This window comes from Amphibalanus amphitrite, unplaced genomic scaffold (assembly GCF_019059575.1).
Source record: "Amphibalanus amphitrite isolate SeventyFive unplaced genomic scaffold, NRLGWU_Aamphi_draft 000092F_arrow, whole genome shotgun sequence".
In the NCBI taxonomy this organism is placed as follows: Eukaryota; Metazoa; Arthropoda; class Thecostraca; order Balanomorpha; family Balanidae; genus Amphibalanus; species Amphibalanus amphitrite.
In genome coordinates this window covers 812,291-835,797 of record NW_024881588.1, presented here as the reverse complement: position 1 = coordinate 835,797, position 23,507 = coordinate 812,291, and the positions used below count along the sequence as shown (strand labels likewise).

General features: G+C 49.3%; 1 protein-coding gene across 9 annotated transcripts in view; it reads right to left on the bottom strand.

Moving 5' to 3' along the window:
- LOC122380177 (kinesin-like protein KIF12) overlaps positions 1-23,088 on the bottom strand; it is a 40,201-nt gene extending 17,113 nt beyond the window's left edge. For 2 of the 9 annotated variants that reach the window (XM_043363102.1, XM_043363104.1), the window contains exons 1-10: positions 11,440-11,897; positions 9,781-9,879; positions 9,145-9,223; positions 7,994-8,090; positions 6,946-7,055; positions 5,598-5,636; positions 3,660-3,800; positions 2,010-2,166; positions 1,033-1,127; positions 553-700 (exon numbers count right to left, since the gene is read on the bottom strand). In XM_043363102.1, coding sequence (XP_043219037.1) covers positions 553-700; positions 1,033-1,127; positions 2,010-2,166; positions 3,660-3,800; positions 5,598-5,636; positions 6,946-7,055; positions 7,994-8,090; positions 9,145-9,223; positions 9,781-9,879; positions 11,440-11,579 — 1,105 coding nt within the window. In that variant the 5' untranslated portion in view covers positions 11,580-11,897. Of the gene's footprint in view, positions 1-552; positions 701-1,032; positions 1,128-2,009; positions 2,167-3,659; positions 3,801-5,597; positions 5,637-6,945; positions 7,056-7,993; positions 8,091-8,414; positions 8,509-9,144; positions 9,224-9,780; positions 9,880-11,439; positions 11,921-22,730 lie in introns of those variants that run through there. The other 7 variants (XM_043363103.1, XM_043363110.1, XM_043363111.1 and 4 more) reach the window with 7 other exon arrangements.
- Positions 23,089-23,507: the final 419 nt, after the last annotated feature.

The window sequence follows — 23,507 nt, the reverse complement described above, 5'->3', positions numbered from 1 at the left end:
TGAGGATGGATGGACCTGTATACTGCATAGTGTCCACAGCATATTCTACCTTTTCTTTTATGAACGCGATTTAGAAAATATAAACTGGAAAAATGGAAAAGGAATGTATTTTCATAGTGGCTATGAAAATATCTATCTATCGACACAAATATCTATCGACACAGACCGTTTGCAAGGCAAACGTTATTCACTTGGAGTGTCTCATGTGGATTGTGCCCCTCAGAAACCTGGACAGTCTTTCATACAAGCGCAATATTCTTGCCTTCCAATATTTGTTGTGAAGTCATTAAAATGGTTACTGAGCACCCTCATCATCGGTTTACTTATGCATTACCTCCATCGACTTTACCATACGGTGCTTTATCAAGCGTAGCATCCAATCTGTTTCATTGAAAGAACTTCATGTAAATGACCCACTTCCCGGGTAATTTACCTATGGAATAATCGATTGCAGAAATCACATGCAGGTAATTCCGAAAAAGGAACAAATAAACAGCCATGGATTATCAGTGGACGGCCATTCTGGAAAAGTGTAATGCATTCTTCACTCACCCAGCACCATGAGACTCTTGTTGATGTTGTTGGCCTCCTCCAGGGTTTTGCCCTCGCTGTTGGTCTTCTTTGTCATTTCGCTGCCGGCCAGGTCGACAAAGTTGAGCTTGCCCAGCTTCGAAATGTACACGTCCGAGTCCTCTGCGGCCTGGTGCACATATTCGAATGGAGAGTTTGAAAGAGGTTCGCATCTTATTTTAGCTTTTATACTTTTTCACCTCACAAGTCAAGAGCTAAGAGGGCGGATCTCGTTACAAAATCTTGTATTGAGCGATATCTGTTTAGAAAACTATTCTGGAAGACTAGGAAAGGTTAAATAATGACAATAAATCATTGGCAGCAGTTTCGATGTTTTCGTTGCAGTATGCCAGATATTTCACTTCAACTCTTTCATCAAATCATAGTTTTCAATATTTGCCTTAGTGTGAGTATCCTAAAATAGAGGCACGTTAATTATTGTTTGCCCGTGCTCGTGCGCACCTTTTGTTCGGAAGTAATGTACACCGTCAAAATGGTGTGACTCCGGCTGGAAAACTCGTTCATGTTGTGGCTGGCCACCGCTCGATTCCGCAAACCTGCCAAACACGCGTCCATCATCAGTCGCCGGCCGCCAAACGACCACCTCCGCGGTGGCCGTGGCCGCCAGACCTCTCATCGGGGCCTGAACCGTCAACTCGGCCCGCCAACCGGCCGTCAACCGGCCGTCAAACCCCGCGGGCCGACTGGGCGCCGCTCGCTATATCGACGAGTGACGGCACGACGGGACCTTGACGCGGTCATCGCGCTCTGAAATAACCATCAGACGAGCCGCACACGGCCACGAGTCGAGCGTTTGTGACACAGTTCGGCAAACCGCTCGGAGCGAGCTGTTCGATACGCCGATAATAGGGCAGCCGGTCAGCCGAGTCGACGGCGGCGACGGCGGAGGGGGAGGGGGGACGAGGGGGGCGGGGGCAGACGGACGGCGGTTGACGCGGTGCACGGTGTATGGGAGTCCCTGTTAGTGTTCAGCGACAGTAGGTAACGCCATCGACCCGCCTCCAGCACTGTTGTACACCCGCCAAACACCTGCCGACTCAGGGTGGCAGACATCTGGGAAAAACATCGCCTGGGGACGCCGCGGTATAATGAGGACGCCGACAAAAGGTGTCGGGCTGGCGACAGACGACGGTGTCATGACTGGCGGGTGTCTGCGACGAAAATGCAGCTGGTACTCTAATAGATCCACCAGCAGCACCATTTAGAAGCATTTTATCGAATGATTGCGCATTGACGGAAGCCGATGAATAGCTGCTTATTTTTATTTATTAATTCAACTTTGCTAGAAACGTTTAGAGCTAATTAAGGAAATAAATGGTCTAAACGATAAAGACCTCTCGGATCCCGGCAACAACCATCAAATCAACTATCAGATGGTTAAAGCTCCATTTTATAAGCTAACGTTTGTTTCACCATACCTTCCTCTAGCACGGCCAGCAGGTCGTCGAGCTCCTCGCACTCGACGGTGAAGAGGTTCTCCACGAAGAAGGCGCGCTTCTTCTTGTTCCAACGCACCATCAGACTCCGCGGCGGCTTGCCCGGCTCCGGCTGAACCGGGTTTAGCAAGTCGATCACCTGACAAGACCGGGAACAGTAAGGCAAAGGAATCAATCACCAAGTGGGAAAGCGTTCTAAATGTTCAAACTGCTGGTAGTAAGCATAATTCATGTTTAACCCGCGCCCTGCTGGGGGGGGGGGGTGTTTGAACACCCCCCCCCCCTTGTGAATTTTCGCGAATATCTCAAAAACGGCGGCGCGGAGCGCCGCCGTTTTTGGTATACCTTATCATACATCAATTCTACACATGTTGTGAAAATTTCAGACCAAGGTCATTCAAGGTCAGGTCACCAGGTCACTTGAAGTGACCTCACCTCATAAAAAGTTTCAATGTCTGTCATAGCTACACCGAGTGACCGATCGCTTTGAAACTTTCAGCGATTGATAAGAGTAACAGTATCTATAAAATGTATATCTCGGAATTTTGATATCGGTGACCTAAGGTCAGGTCAATTTTGCGACCTCCCCATTATAAGTCAATGGGAGAAAATTGAAATGCGCCTCTTTTGGACGAAAGACATTATAAACACTCCCAAACACTGAATTACAAGTGGTTTAGACACACTGAGCTTGAAAATGGTGTCCGTGACCCTTGTTTATGCCCTGAGGTCATCTTAGGTCACGAATTGTATCTAACAGTTTTTCGCAAATAACTTTTGATATAGGCATGCTAGAGCGATGAAAACGCCTTGGATGTGTTCAGCTCGACGATACGGATCGACTGATATGCAACATGACCCTTTCCGGTCAGGTCATGACCTTGACCTGAGGTCAAATTTTCAAGTTGACCTTTCAAGGTCAAGTTATAGTTCATTCGATGCGTCTTGACGAGAGGAACACGATGCCGGTAAAAGTAAGCTCGTACAAGGCTTGGGTCAAAAGTTATTGCAGAAAAACTGTTTCCGAAAAAAATCGGCTATTTTTGCAGTTTTTGCCCCCTGCAGGCAAAACCGTTGACGTAAGGTCAAATCTGAGAGAATTACTCAGAAAGGGCGTTAATAGGGCTATCGAATGCGCTTTTCCGCGGCGCTGTAGCTCTATTGGTTCCCGAGTTATGCGTTGGCTTCTTGGAAATTTTCGATATTCGACCTGGAAATCGGCGAAATTTTGCCTTCAATGACCTCTGGTGACCTGACCTTTGACCTGACCAAAAAATTGACCGAAGTGATTTCGTCATTATTTTTGACGCTCTTTCGAACGCCGCCTTCCGCGTATCGCTACGTGGCCCAGGAGCCGAGTTACAAGGGGGGTGTTCAAACACCCCCCCCCCCCCCAGCAGGGCGTGGAAATCCAGGACCCCCAGCCGGGCGCGGGTTAATTAATGAAAGCGTTAAACTATAAGTAGTATCTAGCCATGTGACCGATTATTGAAATCACTGATCACAATGGAACTTATGGTCTGATCTATATGTAAGGCTTCAATAGTTCTTGACATAAAGCTTATCATGGTGTTAATTGTGAATCGTGGTAAGTTAAAACGTAACTAAGCTATCCATGCAATACACTTTTACCTTTTCATTGTAGATTTCTAGATAGGATGCCTTCAGGAGAAAGTCCTTGTCCTTTTGCTCGTTGATTACTTGAAACAGGTAAACGAAGGAGCGAAACACGAGCCCGTGGTCTTCAGAGTACATGTCGGGTGCCTTCCTGAACTGAAAGTCACCCAGAAATACATGGTTATTATATAAAATGGTTTTATATATTCGTCATACATCGGTTTCCTGCAATAGCTAAGAAGTAGCAAAAGGACGGGTCGTACGGTCTACACAAGCATTAGGGTTTTGAAAGTGTGAACAAGTCGTCACTTTTGGCGTCATGCCAAGACGGTTTTCTACCGGCGGTCATTTCGGCTCCGTCACCCGGGCCCGCTGGTCACGTATTGACCGTGCGGTGTCACGTGACACGGACCAGTGACGTCACCACGCTGGAAAATAAAGGCCGCCGTGCTGCCGGGTAAGGTCCGTGTGTGCCGCTGTGTTTGGCAGCGTTACCCCGCCACCTGTGAGGCCGGCTGATTTCGTGACTTTGGGAAGCGAAAGAAATCGTTGGCTCTCAATAGACCCTCCTATGTCTCAATCTATCGAAAAGTTGAACTATATATAATAGGTTGAAACTTCATTTCAACTTCCCTGCGGAAATAGATGCCGTTAGTGCTAAAAAACAGACGTCACTCATGTAATGAACACCTGACCATTAACCATTAACCGAAGTACCTGTCTTTGGTGCCGGTGCCGCGTTATGCTGCGTGCAGTTATAGTTCCCAAAGGACGGATCTTCCAGAGTGCACGCAAAATGCTGCAGGAAGCGACGTCAGTCGTTCGCATGTTATGCGTACTGAATAATAATGTATAAGTGCGCGTGATAATCTATGAGAATAAGATGAAAATAATCGCCTATTCCATGTAATAAGTACCCCATTTAACGTTTAAAACATCGATCACCTCGTGCAAATAGGTATTAGGTAAATATTTTAGCTATAGTACAACAATTGTAGACAAGCGACTGAGCCGCGACTATCAGACGCTATGCCTGCAGGTACTTGGCCCATGGATAGTTATCCATGCTTGGCCTGAATTTACGAGTCGTATTATCCTGCCAAGGACGCTACCTTGACTTCGTGCGTCGCGTCAAGGGATTACGTCTGAGCCAAGCTTAAGCCTTAATTCAAACATGCCATCATGTTGCATGCAGTCATAACGTTATATTATTCAGGACCACTGTTTGCCTAAAGTAAACAAAATTTCCAAATATAGTTTGCACGGCCGCGTCAGTGATGATCGGAAGTCTCTGACGAAGCACGACTTCGTCGCATATGTATTATCAAGGCGACAGCTAAAGGCACACTATGTAGACATGAAAAGACGCATCATAGAAGAAACTGTAGGCAAGGTGAATACAGGTCATGGCACGAGCCAAAAGCAAAGTAAGCATTTCTAGGCTATTGCATGAAGTAAACCATGCGTTAAGCATGCAACATGCGATAAATGCTATGATATATCGCGAGTTGAAAATGGAATCGGGCCGAGTGTCACGAATAGTCTACCACAAAATCGTAGCTCGCCTGATGGCCATTTTGCTGTTTATGTAGCAATCTGCCAAGCTCTCTTCAGGTGGTGCGGTAAAGGCTATCATGGGGTATACCTAAAGATGTTTAGGAATACCTACATAGTTTTTTATCAGATGCGCTAGTGCTATGCATATCCACAACAACATAGATCAGTTGAAGTTCAACGAACCGAATTTATGTCCATGTATGACTACACGAAACATGGCTGAATGCGAATGGGTGTCAGGCGCGGGCATAGGAAGCCAAGAAGGGTATTTTAGGTCTGGCGAGGAGAATGCAGCCCTTGAACGTATAAACATTGCCGCAACTTCAATATAACGAAGCAGGGAACGCACTGGGAAAGCGCTCTGGAAAAGTGGATAAAACAAGTAACTTGACGCACCTCCGGCTTCCATTTGCGGTTGTAAGCTTTGTTGTAAAACTGTTGGGACCGAGAACAAGATAAGGTTAAGTAGCGCGACTGTCATCGGGATGGGAATAAACACTGATTGCTTATCAATCTGTGCAGAAACCGAGTTGAATGGACTTTTTGCGGTGATTGCAGCCAATGAATTAGAATAATAAGCAAGTGAAACGCTAACACATTATGTTCAGGTCGTTAAGAAGTGATAAGTGAACACCATATAAGATCACAAAAGATGGTATCGTGTTACACGCAAGCTCTACGGACAAAGGAAAAATGCATAGCATAAATTTCATTCGTGACTCAAACGCATTCGTCACGCAAGCAACACGCCACCCAGTGGCGGATCCAGGGGGGGGCAAAATGGGCATTTGCCCCCCCCCCAAACGGCATAATTTTAACATTACGCCTATGGACGATGCATGGAAAGAATCGATAAATTGTTATGATTTGCCCCCCCCCCCAAACCTCTGAGCTGGATCCGCCTCTGACGCCACCCCTTCCTTCCAGCACCAATCGATAAAATCAATATGCACCGCACACACTCGAGATGCTCAATAACACGGCCTGTTCTTAAAGAACAAGTCACAAGCTATGGAGCAAAAAATTAGGAACCCTACTACAAGTCTGAATATCTCAGACTAAGTATGGAGAATCCGTAGATTCACGATAGGAAATCAGCGCATTTTATAACGCGGGTTCCGTAGGACCGATATTGCTGTCGAACCCATGCTAAAGGTAAAATTAAAAAAATCTAAAATATACATTAAGAAATAATATCTTCAATCGGGAGTAGCCAACAAAGCGCATGCATATTACATCAGCGATAACGGACTTTCCTCTCTTACAACGGACTTTCCTATTTTATAACGGACTTTCCTATTCCCAATTGCGCTCTTGGATTGTAAAATCGACTATGCCCTCAAGTCCACACTACAACATGCTCCAGTGGCATCCTGCAGCCGACATATTCCCGTCCGTGACCAAGCACACGGCAAGGTGACCCGGCAAACTGTGTGGTGACACTCGGTCACCTGATGCACCCGATGGCCCCGAAAACATGAGCAGAGGAAATTCGTACCTATTACAAACGAATTAGAGTGCTAAGCGAGTGGGAAAATCCGTTTGTGATAAGTATTTACTTGCTTATGTATTCAGGGTCTCACTCGGTGACCTGGTATTCAGTGACCTGGCATTCGGTGACCTGACACTCAGTGACCTAGCACACTCGGTGACCTGACACACACGGCGACCTGGCTCACTCAGTGACATGACACACTCAGTGACCTGACTCACACGGTGACCTGACATTCGTTGACCCACTCACCAGATGAGGAGGTCCGGTCAGGGTGTGCGTCTTCCCGCTGCCCGTCTGACCGTAGCAGAATATTGTGCACGGGTAGCCCTCCACGGCCATCTCTACCATCCGTTTGGCGCCTGCGGCAGTCCGGGTCAGGGGTCAGCACTGCTGGACCGTGACGTCAGCAAACAGTGGTGTGACGTCACTACGCAGAACGTGAGCTGACACTGCAGAGGCAACAAACAGACAGAGAAAACATCCAAACTAAGGCAGCATATTTACTCGACTATAGGGCTCTTTGATCCTCCTGTATCGCAAAAGCACCTTGCAGTAATATCAGAGTCAACCTTTGAATCTGCTAAATAAACTGTGACGTAACACAGAAAACGATACGGTTTAAACTTTAAGCATATGTGCGAGAACTTTTTTTGGGCATTGCTACTCAGATAAGCGCATGTCAATCGGTAACTATGACACATAACACACGAGTCAAGTTTTGCAGAATAAGGTCGTGCGATCAAATTTCGGTATTGTTAGTTATATAGGGCTCTGGAATAGCCGTGCATAACTACTACGCATGAAAGATCAGTGTATGAATATGTACAAAAATACAACTTGGTTAGTATGATTCATGGTGTAAACTGTAAAGAGCACTACACGTCAACAATCCTTGACTATGATCTACAAACTGTGAATAGTACAGAAATTACAAGAAGAATTCCGTCACTCTCTGCAGACCTTTTCAGTCTATAGTAACAGTACAGGCGACTGCCAATAGGACTGAAATGGTACACGACGAAATGCAAGACAGGAGACCAGTTAGTGAGAATATCAGAGACTCGGCTCCCAGCTCCTGCAGAGACTCTCAGAGGTCAGCGGGGCAGTGCGAACAGCCGGCCAAAGCAAGTGAGTCGGGTCAGACAGCGAGCAAGGGACGGCAGACAGACCACCGAACACACCTAGCCAGCCGGCCGGCGACCGGTCCGGTCCGGCCACATGCTGCCTCTGCGCTAATGTACAGAGCGGGGCGAGGTATGTACGGCTAGGGGACAACCACGGGACGGCAGTTACCAACCCGAGTGACTGAGCACGTCCTCCTGAGTGGCCTCCGGCTCAAACAGAATATTGAACCGGAACTGTTTGGCCTTGATGTTCTCCGCCTGTGGCTCCAGCTGCAAACGACGCACAGCCACACAGTCAGACGGCCCGGCACGTGGCACGTGGCACGCGGCGCGCGGGTGGGTGCCCCGTGTGATGGGCGGGCTTCACGTGTGACAATGGATTCACCCATGCAGCACACGAGAATATCAGCCGGGCCGGATCATTCGAATTTTGACAGAAATAAAATAATGATTGTCAGTCAGCTGAGGCAAAATGCCGCCTGCAGAGAGTTGGAACTGTTCAGTAGGTAAGGTACAGCCCGTGGAAATGTTGCATTAAATGTCTGTCGGCGGCTGATACCCTCGATATGGGCAGGACGAGTCCCTACACGTTACCTGAACGTTCTATCATGTCCTCTTGATTCGCGTCCGTCCCCAGAATTACGTTATATGTAAACGATTTGGGCTTTGCGTTGGTGCCTTGGTCGAGCTGTAAAGTAGGTCATCACTCACAGCCATCGACATTTAACCATTAATTTCGTTGATCGTTACACAAATTTCATTAACGAACGAAATATACCCGTTAAAGTTTAATTCGTTACCAACTACATAGGTGAAGCATTGATAATTGCACATTTAATGCCATTCAATGGACAGCACAGGGTGTGTTTATGAACAAGATAGGCCTAAAAAACTACAGTCATTATAAAAGTAATGTAACTGGTATGAGCAACGTAAAAAGACCCTTGCGTCACTTCCTACTTCGCATTACCCACAAGACTACATAACTCAAAAGTAGGTAGGTATATACTCGCTCAGGCGTATTTCCATGAGGAGTTAGACTGTGCCGCAATGCTTTCATGTGCTATGCGGGATAGTATCCGAACGGCGGCCAGTGTATACCACAATAGTGGGAAAGGCTGAAGGCAGCCGTTCCCGTTCAACTATGTATAGTTGACAATTTTAAATCAGGGTTATAATTATGCACATGCTACCTTCTAAGGCAGCTTAACATTTATGTAATTACTCGTTGGTCCATAGGCAGGCGGAAGGTTGGAGTCAAACCTATGCACCCATTGTCAATGGCAGGCCACCTATCGATTACCAACTGCAGGATGACGCTTACCAGCATCTGCCCCTGGCCGGGAAAGGTGATGATGCTGTCTTCGCCGCGATTTTGTTCCTTCTCATTCAATGGCCGTACCCTGAAATAAATAGCACTGTTAACCATATTTACCAAACCAATACCGAAGATAACAACTTTAAGCAAAGGTAGGCGCAAGTGCACCCAATACGGTTCTGGGCATAACGAGGCTTTTGAAATACCTGTCCTTGATTTAATGCCCCCGAAAACTTCATGCGACATCTGAAATTATGTTTCAACTAAATCGATTCAACAATTTGGCGTACATGCTGAATTTCATTACCTTATTAAAAAAAAACGCGAACATTCAAACAATTTCAGACAGGCGTGACTTTGAAATCGCGCCGATAAATTCCTTTTATTTTTCAAATTCAAATGCCTTTGTTTTCCAATTCAGGGAAAACCGACAACTGGTAATTAAATATTCAATAACCGAAACCTTCTGGTGGTGTTGACTGTTCACACGAATATTTACGAATAGCCAGAGGGTGTGGACTGATTCCATTAGTGCAGTAACCAACTAACTGCTCACGCAGTGCTGCCCTGTAATTAGGGTCTCGACAGGAGCGACTTTGTGTCACGGATCTGCAGGCAGTAGGTAGGTATAAACACACCCACCTGACGACCACGTTGATGTTGTCGCAGTCGTCAAAGTCGTCCAGGCTGCCCAGAGAGCCATTGTGAGACTTGTTTAGGGAGTTGGCACTGCCGCGATTGCTGAAAAACGTAATAAATATTAGCCACATAACATAGTGCAAAATGAGAAACGCCAGTCTCATTTTAACAGATACAGCAGAACTCGCTTAGTAAATCTTCCTTGGTGACACGGCGTTTTGGATCTATTAAGTGGTGGTTTTATTAATCGGAGTCATTAATACTTCTATGGAGAAATCCGTGAACAGCTCAAGTGGCCACAATAAGCGGCTGGATTTATCATCCGAGGATTTATTAAGCGGATTCTACTGTATTCACTTTCAGCTTTATGTGACAAACTATATCAATATGCGAGTATTTAGTAAATGAAATTAATGGCACACCGCACAAGCAATAATGAGGCAATGATCACGTGACACGTAGCAATATATGCGTGCATGTAACTGTCATTTTGGGGCGAATGTGAGAGTGATTCGCTCCGGCAGTCGATGAGCTCCAGTTTATTCTGGAAGCGACTGGTGTGGTCTATCATCGGTCGATAAATGCATTTCGCCCGTTCATACCGCAGCATGACACATAAAATCAGATGATGCACGTAAAACATGACGCAAAATCTTTCCGAGCAAACTGTCTGGTAGGTCAGCTCGACACTTCAAAAAGGCGAGCTGCAGCATCATTTTAACTCGCCTATAAAATGATCAATCAAGACTGCCCTGCGCTTCTTTCTTTGCTTGTTTTGTTGGGTTAGACTCTTTCGGTCTGACGAGACCGTTTCAGAGCCGGAAGGATGATAGAAAGTAGGGGGTGACATTGGTCTGGGCAGGCACATAAGTGAGTCTCGGGACTGAGTCCATCCAGTAGACGGGCCACCAGCTCCCAAACACTCACTGCATCCGGCTACGGGCGTGCTCCTACGGGAGCTTCCCGCATGGGATAGAGTTGCCCGTGCAGCCCGGAGCAGGGGGTTGAAGTGTGGATGAGAAGTGTGGATTTGACTATCCCGAGGATGGAAAAGACGAAACGGTTGTCCCCCGCGCTTAGATCGATCGTGACAGCTATTTCATCTGCTTTAAAATTAAAATGCTAACTGCTTAAAAACTGGCACGTTTTTATTAGCCGTAGAAGAAAATGCACGCCTAATTTCTTTTCTTTTTTTTATAAATGTCACAGGCATATTGTTTAAATTAACTGTACTAGCTTGTTACTTAGTGGCCAGTAAACGTTGTAGGTACTGAATTTCATCAACAAATATAGAACACTTATAAAACACCAAAATCAACGGGGAAATTAAAATGCGCCTTATCTTCTCCAAATCCTTAGACCTGAAGCATATAAGAATAGAACCAAACTTCTATAAACGGATTTTGCTTTCTTTTTTGAAATCATTCTCCGAATAAGTCATTTTTTAAAAGGAATATAAAGATTTTAAGAAGTGAAAGGTGCGAAAATCATGTGTCGTCTAACCACCGCATGCCGTACATAATTGCTTTTAGGTATGTTTGAGTATTGAATATTATAGTGCAAACAATGATTCGTGATCCAAATATTTCACCCTTCCCCGTCAGACAGTCAGTCAGAGTTTGCACATTCGCCGTCCTGCGCGGCCTGCCGACTAGCGCTCACCTGCCGCGTGACCCGGGCAGCGTGCTCTCGCCGCTGAAGGTGGCCGAGCGGCGCACCCTGTCTCCGGTGGAGCCGCGCGAGCCGGGCTTGGTGCGGTCCCCGCTGCGGCTGCGGGAGACCCGCTCCGTAATGACACCCATTTTAGCCGGCTGGTCTCCGCGTCGTGTGACTCACATCCATCCCGCGCGACCGCCGCGGCAGAGGTCAGTTCACCGTCCGCCGAACGGTGCCTGAGGGATGTGTCGTCCACCTGGCTCACACACCCCCTTCTCACTATCCGCTGCTCACAGCGTTACTCACGTCTACCAACCGTTTAGCTCCCAACGTCTTACTCGGCGTTCACCGTCTAACCTCCACCGTCTATCTAAATTCCACCGTCCGTCTAAATTCCACAGTCAGCCGCCGGCTTTGTCCACGCTCGGCCGTTCCACAGCGAAACCTTCCACCGCACGCCGTCCACGAGCGCTGCTCGAACAGGAATGCTGTGGTCCCGGCATCAACAAACCGACTGCGCCTGCGCCGGTGGAAATCAATGGACTGGCCCCCGGGCGGCGCGTGGGGTACTGAGGTGATGCAGCCGACACAGACGCTCCTGTGGCCGGCCTATTACCCACCCATGAACATGAATAATGCACGTACGGAGCGCGGATAATTCGATAAAGAACACTCGAGCTTTATCCAAGTTTGTGCAGCGCGAACATGCCGTGAAGGTTGTTGCGGTACTTATTTTGGTTAACAATAGCCGTTTTCACCACGGGGTGCACGGGCTATCTGGTGACTCAGTGGTGAGTGCACCTTATTTGACCAAATCTGCACCTAATCTCTTTTACAGCAAATATGTATCTTTATTTTATGAATTTATTTCAGTATTTTAATCGATGATACTCTCTGATAATATGACAAAGCAGGCATATAAGCAATTAGTGCAACCCTAGCTGATAGCTACTAAGAGACACACGGAACCTAATTTTACCAAATCTGCACCTAATCTGCACCAGATGTGCACCAAATGTGTACCAGATGGCCGTCGTGAAAACGGTTATTAGGTATTCGGTTGTTATTAAAGGGCTTATAATTATATAATACCTGTGCAGGTGCACGTCAATCATCGCCTACGGCGCTTACGTCCGTCGTTTTCGAAAAACATTATGGAGGGACATCGGTTCCCTCTCCGTCTCCCCCCTTGGCAGGTTTCGGGATAATTTAGTATGTCAACTGTCCGTATCATTTGGGACTATATGTAATGTATGCATTCACCAATCACAATATCATCGGTGTCTGTATATCATATAGGAGGTTTTGGTCATAAATACGCATATTTTTCATTTTCATTTTTGTCCCGCTTACCTAATTTGAAAAGTCTCAATTAACCTATAGCGAAGAAGCAAAGGTCAAGGCCTCTTCTGAGCCCACTGTCTGCCATGTGAGGGTGTGGTACGATAGTCTACCTTGGCCTTGGGTACATTTCAGGTACTTGACTAGTCAAGTACTTGACAACTCGCCAATGCTTAGTCACGCCTGCTTGCTTTTATTTTTGGTGACCACATCCCATACTTTGGCCCCAGCTTATATAAGACTTGATGTAATAACGCTCGCTTTGTTTTACACTGTAAACCAAATCTACAAGTTGGCTCCTTGTTACAAGTTTGGTTCCAATTCGCATAGGCGTCACCTTGTCGATTCACCAGCCCCAGGCTTGTTGGCTAACAAACTAACAGTTTGTCTACAAGTTTGGTTCCAATTCGCATAGGCGTCACCTTGTCGATTCACCAGCCCCAGGCTTGTTGGCCAACAAACTAACAGTTTGTCTACAAGTTTGGTTCCAATTCGCATAGGCGTCACCTTGTCGATTCACCAACCCCAGGCGTGTTGGCCAACAAACTAACAGTTTGTCTACAAGTTTGGTTCCAATTCGCATAGGCGTCACCTTGTTGAGTACTAGTCTGGGCCTTGTGAACCTACCAACTTCTGGATAGGCATAGCCGTTTCCTTGTCGGTTCAACAACCCCTGGTTTGTTGATGAACTAGCCTTTGACTGGGCATTGCTAGTTTACAAATTGTCAACAAGTAAGTGTACTAACGCTCAGTTCGAACTTGTTCTTCCTTACAATCGCTTTGTTTGCGTTGATAACCTTAAGAACTTACGATTCGCGTTCGTTTTCAATTGCCACGATACTGATTCAGGAAATATTTTCTATACGGACAGGTCATTTTTTGGCTGGAAGTGGTGCACAAAATCATGACTGGCATCAGTTATTGCTCAAAGGCTTGCGCTGACAAGAAACGAAATACTGATGGGTTATATAATCGATGAATGCATACACCACATCCATTCGGAAGTTTCTGGAATCATTAGTATTTATTACGGTCACCATAGGCGTAGGAACAGGGGGGGCCAGGTGGGCAAGTGCCCACCCACTTTTCGAGGTGGGGGGGCCAACCATGTGTTTTGGCCCACCCACTTTTTACTCGAGGCCCCTCGTCTCGATTTGAGAGGACGTCGTCACCTTCCAGAATAAGCAAACTCGGTAAAAATAAGTTCCACGAATCCCCACGCACGGACTCCAAGGGGCCGTGATGGATCCAGGAGGCCCTCTGTTCATACTTGTCAGTCGAAGCCCCTGAGAATGATGGCCTGAGAGGCCCTAGTGGATCTGAGGAGGCCCCAATATCCACACTGGTCTGGGGAGGCCCCTGACACTGGCGGTCTGGGAGGCCCCTCTATCCACACTAGTCAGAGGTCTGAGACTGGTGGTCTGGGAGGCCCCTCCATCCACACTAGTCAGAATAGGCCCCTGACACTGGCGGTCTAGCCGAGGCCCCCTACCCTCACTAGTCAGAGGAGGCCCCTCTATCCTCAATAGTCAGAAGAGGCCCCTGAGACTGATGGTCTGGGAGGCCTATCCATCTACACTGTAGTCAGAGGAGGCCCCTGAGACTGATGACCTGAGAGGCCCTTATAATCACACCAGGCAGAAGAGGCCCATGAGACTGATGGACTGAGAGGCCCTTCTATTCATACTGGCCACAGGAGACCCCCAAAACTTTCGGTCTGGGAGGTCCCTCAATCCGGCACCAGTCAGAAGAGTCCCCTGAGACTGATGGCCTGGGAAGCCCTTATATTCACACTAGGCAGAGGAGGCCCCTGAGACTGATGGTATGAGAGGCCCTCATATTCACACCAGTCAGAAGAGGCCCCCGAGGCTGATGGCTGTGAGGCCCTTCTGTTCATATAACTGGCCACTGGAGGCCCCTGAAACCGGTGGTCTGGGAGGGCCCTCTATCCAAACTAGTCAGAAGAGGCCCCTGAGACCGATGGTCTGAGAGGCTCTTATATTCATACTGGTCGCAAGAGGCCCCTGAGACTGATAGTCAGAGAGGTCCACTCCTAATGAATCTGAGGGGGCCCTCTATCCACATTTACACTTTTCTAGGGAGGCCCCCGAGACTGATGGTCTGAGAGGCCCTTTTATTTATACTGTCCACAGGAGCCCCCTGAGATTAATGGTCTGAGAGACTCTTCTATTTATACTAACCAGAAGAGGCCCCTAGGATTGATGGTCTAACAGGCCCTTCTATTTATACTAGCCAGAGGAGGCCCATGAGACTGATTGTCTGAGAGGCCCTTCTATTCAAACTAGGCAGATGAGGCCCCTGAGAATGATAGTCCGAAGTGCCATGCGGCGGCAACTGGCCGTGGCCATATTTCGGCTCGGTAGGGCCCCACAGAGCTCATGAGAGCACCTCAAGGGCTCATAAGTAGACACGCTTATCCCCATAAGGGTGCCACGCGTGCTTCTGAAGGCTCCTTGTAGGCATCTAAGGGCCCTTTCCGGCTTCTAACGGCTCCACCCGCCTGTGATGGCTCCACACCAGTGTTTATGAGCGCCACACAGCGGCGCCTTTGAGGGTCATACTAGTGTCTCTTAGGGCCCTATATTGGTGGCTCTGGGGGCCCCACACCGGCGCCTCTGTGGGCCACCACACCTGTGCATCTCAAGGCTCTATAGATACTTACATCTGAAGGACCCACACCGACACCTCTGAGGGCCCCAGACCAGTATCTCGGAGCTCTGAAGGCCCCACACCGGTGACTCTGAGGACTCACCGGCTCCTGAGAGCACCATGTTGATGTCTAACGGCTCCACAAGGCCACTGAAGGCACCACACAAGCTCTCACTGAGCTCTAATGCCCATGTACCGGCCTCGCCAGCGCATTCATAGCTCCACACCAGCAATTGTAAGGGCTTCACACTGAAGTATCTGAGGGTTCCACACCGGTGTCTCTAAGGGCCACATACCGGCATCTCTGAGGGCCCCATACCGGCGTCTCCGAGGGTCCACATCTGGCGGGCACTCATCAGCGACTGAAGGTCCCACACTGTCGACTCCGAGAGCCCCATCTGCGTCTGGGAGCAACATGCCGTCTCTAAGAACCACGGCGGCTCCTCCGTCGAAAGATGGGCGTCTGCATGCCAAAGGGGAGCGGTTCTGAGACAGTAGGGCACCTACGTGCAATAGAGGAGCGCCTATGAAGCCCATAGGGGTGCCTCAATGCGAAAGAGGGGTGCCTCTGAGGCCTACTATATGGGCGTCCACATGCAATAGAGGTCTGCAGACTGCAATTGATCAATGCCATGGGGGTGCATTCATAAGAAACAGGGGCACCGGCGTGGCAAAGAGAGGCGCCTTCAAGTGTCCATAACAGGTTGTATATGCGACAACGGGGCGACGCGACTGTGGGTGTGGGACATATAGGGATGTCTCTGATGACTATACATAGGGCGCTTATATGCCAAAGAGGGCGCCTATGAAGCTAATGGGGGCACCTGGGAACGAGGAAGACATTTGTGTAAGGGTTTTCAGGGGTCATGCGCCGTTTGCGGCAAATAGATTCTAAAAAAAATCGGAGGGGAAATAAGTTTTAAAAATGGTGCGGACTTTCCGCACTGTTCGCTTAAGCGGTTACGCCACTGGGTACATCTGCCCGATCTCTGAAGCTAGATTTGGAGGTCATACTTGAAAGCAGCCATCAGGACGATGCAAAAGTTGGAGGCCCCTGAAAATAGGAGGCCCCCTGGAAAAGGAGGCCCCTTGACAGGGTGGCCCACCCACTTTTAATGACGTTCCTACGCCCGTGACGGTCACGTACCTACATCACGTAGTATGTAATTAATACTATTGACTGGAGACAATGTCAAGTGCATATTTTCGAATGGATGTGGTAAATGCATGAGGTATAAGGTATACCTATCGTGCACCGTCAGCATATAAGTCTTTGAAGCAAGAACTGCTGCGTATGTGGAAGAACATGTTTTTGTGCATCGCATCAAGCCAGAAGTATAACATGCCCGTATGACGAATATTTCCACATTGACCATAACAATCATGGCAGTTGCACGATCACGCAGATAATTCGAATAAAGCATGATCGCCAACCAGATTAGCTTTTACAGCCCATATATGTCCATCAGTTAAGTTAAAAATACAAAGAGTTGAATTAAAGGCAAATAAATGTATTTATATATAAAAAACACCGACCGCAAAACATCTGCTCACATGTGCATGCAAAGGTCTGGCCCACTTACATTGCGCGCGCAGGGGAAGGGAGGCGTCTCGACCGCGGGTATAGGCACGATTAGTGCGTCCCGCAGGCCAGAGCGGGCCTCACTCACAGCACGAACACCACAGTTCACAGATTTCACTTTTTACTGCACAAATGCTGGAACAGCCCTCGTCGCTGATCCATGCTGCACGGCGGCCGCGCGACAACTGCTGGTTTGAACGGTTTGAAACCGCCGCGCCGGGGCCGGACGGCGACCGCTGATTGGTCCGCCAAGTCTGACGTCACGGGCGCAGCTGACCATGTGTATGCTGACCAGCTGACCAGTACAAGTTAGGCGCCGGTTAAATAACCATGCGGCAACAAGTTTCCAAAACTGGTTAAGAAACAAACGTTGAAACAAATGTAGAGTTGGTCTGGATACTGAGAAGTTGGTGTGCATAGTAACTATTGACTCGTAGTTGTCATCTGACAAGCAATGCACCAGACAACGGCTTGTTTGAAAAGTATCAGTTGGTAAACATACCAAGAGATGATTGGTTATATTACACAAGACTTGTCAATTTGGTTTACAGTGTAGCGCCTTTATGACGCCCGTATATCATGAACACATTGATCGCGCGTATCTACAGAATTTATACTCGCCGTTTTCTCGACAGCTATCTGGTACACATTAGGTGCACATTTGGTGCAGATTTGGTGTAGAACTAGACTTGGTCAAGCTAGGTCCAATCATTCAATTCAATCATTCAATCATTCAATCATAGGTTCAGTCATGGTTCAATGTGTTTCTTAGTAGCTATCAGCTAGGGTTGCACTAATTGCTTATATACCTGCTTGGAAAAAGTATATTTCACCGGGAACAGAACCAAGCACACAGCATTTGCACAGGATTTTATCGCAAACGGACAACAGTAGCGGTATTTTTAAACATCGCAGCAACTATAAAAAATAGGCATGTCTCGGGGCGTTCAAGCCCTGGACCCACTTGTGAAAGTGGGACATGCGCATGCTCCGGGGCAGCACAGAGAGGAGGACCGAGAGCGTGTCACGCGTCGCTCCTCACGAAAGCCGTCCGCAGGGGTCGGTGGTGGTGGGTGTGTCGGCGGATCAGCCTCTGAATCGAGTGGCGGCCCCGCAACTGGCTCTTCTTCCGGTGCCTGGAGTGACTGAGGGATCCTGGTCGGGGTCAGTCCGGACGATGGCGGCGGCGACGGTCCCGGTCTGGTGCCCACTGCTGGTCTGGCTGTGGCCAGCACAGAGGCAGCGTTACCTCTGGCCACGGCGATGGAGACTCTTTGTGAGAGCCAGACTGTTTCGCGCTTGTCGCCGGTGCGGGCTGTCAGTCGACGGCCAAGCTCCTTCAGGAGACCGGCTGCAGCCGGACCCAGCACACCAGACGTTTCGACCGCAAAAGGGACGAAGACGTATCGCTCACAGAGAGCTGCATATCGGGTGCGCTTGCGCTCTTCCGCACAGCGGGCGGCGCTCCCAGGATTCAAGGCGGAGCTGATGATGGCCGTTGATGAGTAAGTGTCGCAGCAGGTAGCGTCCCATACGAGGCTCATTCCCCGGCTGAAAGGGAAGAGTGTAATCCCATCGGGACGTCGGCCATCTCCTCTGTCAAGGCCGGTGGGCTCCAGCACACTCTCAAGTCCTGCGCTGCTGAGTGCTCGCCGTAGCACGTCATTAAGGTTAGCGTGACGTGCGTGGCGGCCAGCACTCTTGGCACAGGAGAGACCGTGGTGTCCCAGTTGGTCAACAGGGCGATGGCAGAGCTGACAGTTATGTGGCTCGCATACTGATCCCCCAAGACGCAGCGCCACCGCAACCCGGACAGTTTCGTTATCCAGGTGGAGCCCTAGACTGGTGACGGGGAGGGCCTGCGCCCAGGCAGCGGTGTGGGGCTCTGCGGCAGCAAGGAGACGTGCCCGGACCACCTGGTTTGCCCCGTCCAGCAGACGCTTCTGTGCCATCTTGGAGAATGCATCATCCCAAGCGCGCTGTTTTTTCTCTTCTGATATGGGCACAAGGTGAGCGGCCTCGCCGAGCTTCGCGACGGCATCGGCCTTGACTCGCTGGAGTGCTCGAGTAGGCTGGCGAGGCTCGGTGGCGTGGAGGATCTCCTGCGCCAGTGACAAGCAAGCATGGAGTGATGCCACGTGACACGGCAGGGCTAATGCCGTGACTGACCGGACTCCAAGTCCTCCGAAACGCAGTGGCAGGGTCGCCTGTTCCCACGCTCCGTCATCGATGGTGACGTTGGTGACGGTGGCGAGCGTGACCCGTACCGTCTCGTCTACAGCCAGCAGTGGTCCCGGCTCGCGGTACAGCGGCGCCGACCGCAGGTAGACTGCTTTGTAGACTCATAAGACATTGTTATCGATTAAAACCCTGAAATAAATTCATCGTTATTAAGATGTTTGCTGTAAAAGAGATTTGGTGCAGATTTGGTCAAATTGGGTGCATTCGACAGTTAGGCCGTCGTTAAAACGGCTATTATATGTGTCATCATGCTTAAGTTTTTTTTTATCTTACAACGGACCAGCACATAAACGTTAAAGGGACCCTCCCACCTTCAAAAAAGTTTATGAATTGGCATGAAAGTGATGTCGCTCGGTTCAGAAAGAGCGAAAACGAATATCTACCAAATTTCACCGAAAAATATTCACCGGTTTTCAAGATATTAGGCTTTTACTTTTGTTTACTTTTTGGGGATCTCCGCTGTTTCTAGCGACTTTATTTTAGAAGTGCGGCGTTTGCGGCAGATGTTGCGCGCAAATATCATATACCACCGCGTGCTACAAAACGTTTTAGTCAAACATTTAAAAATCGTTAGATATTTGCGCTGACGTCACACATTCAGAGGGGTATTCCTAAGCATTAGCCCCTCTGAATCAAAATGCTGCAATTTTGAAATTCAATATTTCCGATTTAAGGCATTTCTCGATGTTGTGAGTGCCGAAACCGGTAATTGTGAGCCAGGGACCCCATTTTGGCTATCTCAACTCAAATCTAATGTTAAGGTGGGAGGGTCCCTTTAAAATCATTAATTGGAGCACTGTTTTGCTGGCCTGAGATTTTCGGTCTGGTGAAAGTGAAACAATCACTTCAGGACTGTACCCGATGAGAGGATGCAGTGAGCCGAGTCCACCATTGGCCGTAGCGGCTGAGAGCATCAAGTCGGAACAGCCCGTGCTGCCACTCTCAAACGATCACCCCGGAGAGGCGCTCCTTTTCAATCTCCATTGGATGGTTGCGTGTCCAGCTTCACAAAAACTAATATAAATGTTTCGCTACCTCTCCATTGTACCTATATTTCTCGCTTCCACTCATCCGTGAGTACACAGACAGACGTTTATAGCACTGAACAAAGAACATTGGAAAAAACAAACATGCCGTAATGCCACAATGATATTCATAATTCAGTGTATTTGTTAGCTATCTATAAATGCGCTTGTGATATTGTTTGCATAGTTCGAAATAAACGTACACTTGAAATTAGATAGGTATACGTAGTTAGTACGTACGTTTATATGCATGGGTCCTACTCTAGTACTCTATAGGCGGTGTTCACTGCGTCCATTATGGACATATTACCTACACCTACTTAGATTCGACTTATATCACCCATGTTTGATATTCCCATTCATTCGTCGTCTTATGACGTTTTTACATCTGGCACATACCCCGCATTATCCAGTCCACCCTGTTCTTGTGAGTTTTCAGCTTTTACATCTTTCAGTTCTAGGTCTGTTTTCACCCCACCGTCTTTCACTGCTGCACCATCCTCAATATGGCTATCCTTGTCGGCATCATCGTAATACTTCCTGTTCCAAGACTGCTCTTCGGAGCTGCCGAACACGAAGAAGACGACCGTGTCGAAGAGCATCAGTGCCGCCGGGATGAGGAAGCACCAGCGCCAGCGCTCGAGCGTCTCGTGCCCCTCGGTGAGCGCTCCGACCACCAGCGGCGCCAGGAAGCCGGGGATGCTGCCGAACGTGTTGGAGATGCCGTACAGCGTGCCCGAGTAGTTGGGCGCGATGTCCATGGAGGCGCTCTGCCAGCCCGAGTAGCCGGCGCCGAACAGGCCGATGCCGACAAACAGCAGCGTCTCCACGGCAGCCTCGTACTCGCCCAGGAAGGCGATACAGATCAGCGTCACGGCACCGAGCGCCTGTGAGACGAACTGCGCCAGCCGACGGATGTTGGTGATGCTCAGCAGGTCCTTCTTGCGCAGGTAGTCGCTGAACCTGCTGTAGATTATGGAGAAGATGAAGGTGACCAGGAACGGCAGCGAGGTGAAAATGGCGTTCGAGGAGATGTCCTTCTTCAGGATGTTGTTGAAGTACTGCGGCAGATCGTTGAGGAGCGTGTACCAGCCCCAGTTGTTGCAGAAGTTGGCGACGATGAGCGACCAGACGGGCGGCGATGTGAGCACCTCCTTCCAGGGGAGCGGCAGCCGGCGCGTGGTGCCCTCTTGGCCGATGGCGCTGACGATGAAGTCGCGCTCCTCGGCTGTGATGAAGCGGTGCTGCTGCGGGTTGTCGTACACGAGCAGCACCCAGAACAGAAACCACACGACTGCGAACGAGCCCTGGATGTAGAACACCGCTTCCCAGCTGATGCCGTTGATGATGGCGGACGCCAGCGGCATGGTGATGGCCGTGCCGATGTTGCACGCGCTGAGCGCCAGCGAGATGACGGTGCTGCGCTCGTTGGGCGGCGCCCAGGCGCGCAGCAGCGCGTACCCGGAGGGAAAGCCCACGCCCATCACGAACCCCATGGCGATGCGGACGGTGAGCAGCGCCCGGTAGTCCCAGTAGGACACGGCCGGGATCAGGAAGGTCAGCAGACCGGCCAGCAGCAGCGACACGCCGTAGATGTACTTGACGTTGGAGAGCTCGGCGGCACGTCCGCCCACGATCTGGGTGCAGATGTAGCCGTAGTAGAAGCTGCCCAGAATCTGGCCGACGATGTTCTCGTCCCAGACGAACGGGCCGTCCTCCTGGCCGCTGGAGTCGGACGAGTTGACCGCCGTGTGGTTCACCATCGCCACAATGGCCAGGTTCAGGTTGTTGCGCAGCATGTAGTTGATGATGAAGCCGAAGAAGGCCATACCCACCACCACATAGCGGACGGGCAGCGCACGAAGCACCGAGGACGTCATGGCGGTGCTGGGGGTGAGCTTGGCTCACCTTCTTCAAGCACTGGCTGCAGCGAGTCGTAGCAGCGGAGACGTCCGCCGACCGACTGACAGACGGTTATCTTCCTCGTCAGACGGGCCCCAGAGGACCCACGCACAGTGCGGACCACCTCGGCCCCTCTCCGGAGCAGAGATACGGGGTTATATCGCACTTAGATGCTGGCAGCTAGGCTAGTGCGGAGAGCTATCTTTCATTATACCACACAGATTGTGGCCACTTCACGCTTCGTCTACTATCCTTATCTTTGGTGGTTGACAAACCACCGCAAAAAAGCACAGTGTTGCAGTGTGAAACTGCTATTCTCAGCTGAAATGCTGATTAAGTAGGTACTGGAGTAGGTAGGTTTGTAGGTAAGTGGGTACTTTATCTTAATTGATCCACTTTTCGGCATATCTGTCACAGGAATGACACACCGTGCCTACGAGACCGGCGAAGAACGTCTTTACTTTACAGAACTATAAATGCTCGTCTTTTATGTAAATCAAGCATCATTGCACACACGAAAGCATGCGACATCTTACGGAGCTGTACTGGGTATGCAGTCAGTGGCCATTCTCGGGAAGTAGGTGCTGCTCCGAGCCGTCCCAGCGGCATTGTCCGATCCGGAACTGGCGCACATCAGCCGCAGCGAGACGGTTTTCCATCAATATGGCCCGGTAAAAAGGACCCCGGTAACGTTACTGCGCCCGGGCCCCGGCCAGACAGTGGCTGGGAGCTCTGGTGATGGCGACATCCTCGATCGCTATTTCTTCTTGATCGAAAATTGATGGCACGGCGCTATCTTCCGTGACGAGTTATCTGCCCGGTCGTCGTCCGAGAGGCGGCAGATTGAGATGGGCCAATCCCGATACCACTGCATGTAACGCGCTGCTTGGGCCTACCAATGCAGTGCAGCTGGCAAGTGGCACACCAAATGCCGTCGCCACCAACCACCTCTGCGTTGCGGAACTTCCCTCTCTGAAACCGTCTATGCGGCTCCAAGAACTGTCCCGCATGGCAGACGTTTTTAGTCACTGTGGGCAGACGCATGTTTATCATGGGGCATTGCTCGGTGCGATTGCCTAGCAAGACAATCAGTTTTTGGATCGTGGGCCTACGGGTGTGCATTATGATCTATTAGAAATTGCTACCCTTGCTTTCAATCTCCATGTGAAAAGGTATTGTCTTTTTCACATTTTTATTCGAGTTGCATTCTGAATAAGAATTGAGATTTATGGTCTGTATATCTATGTTTATGCTCATCTTCCATCACAAATTTGTGATTACAAATTAGTGGTGGCATCTATCAGGTTCTGGTA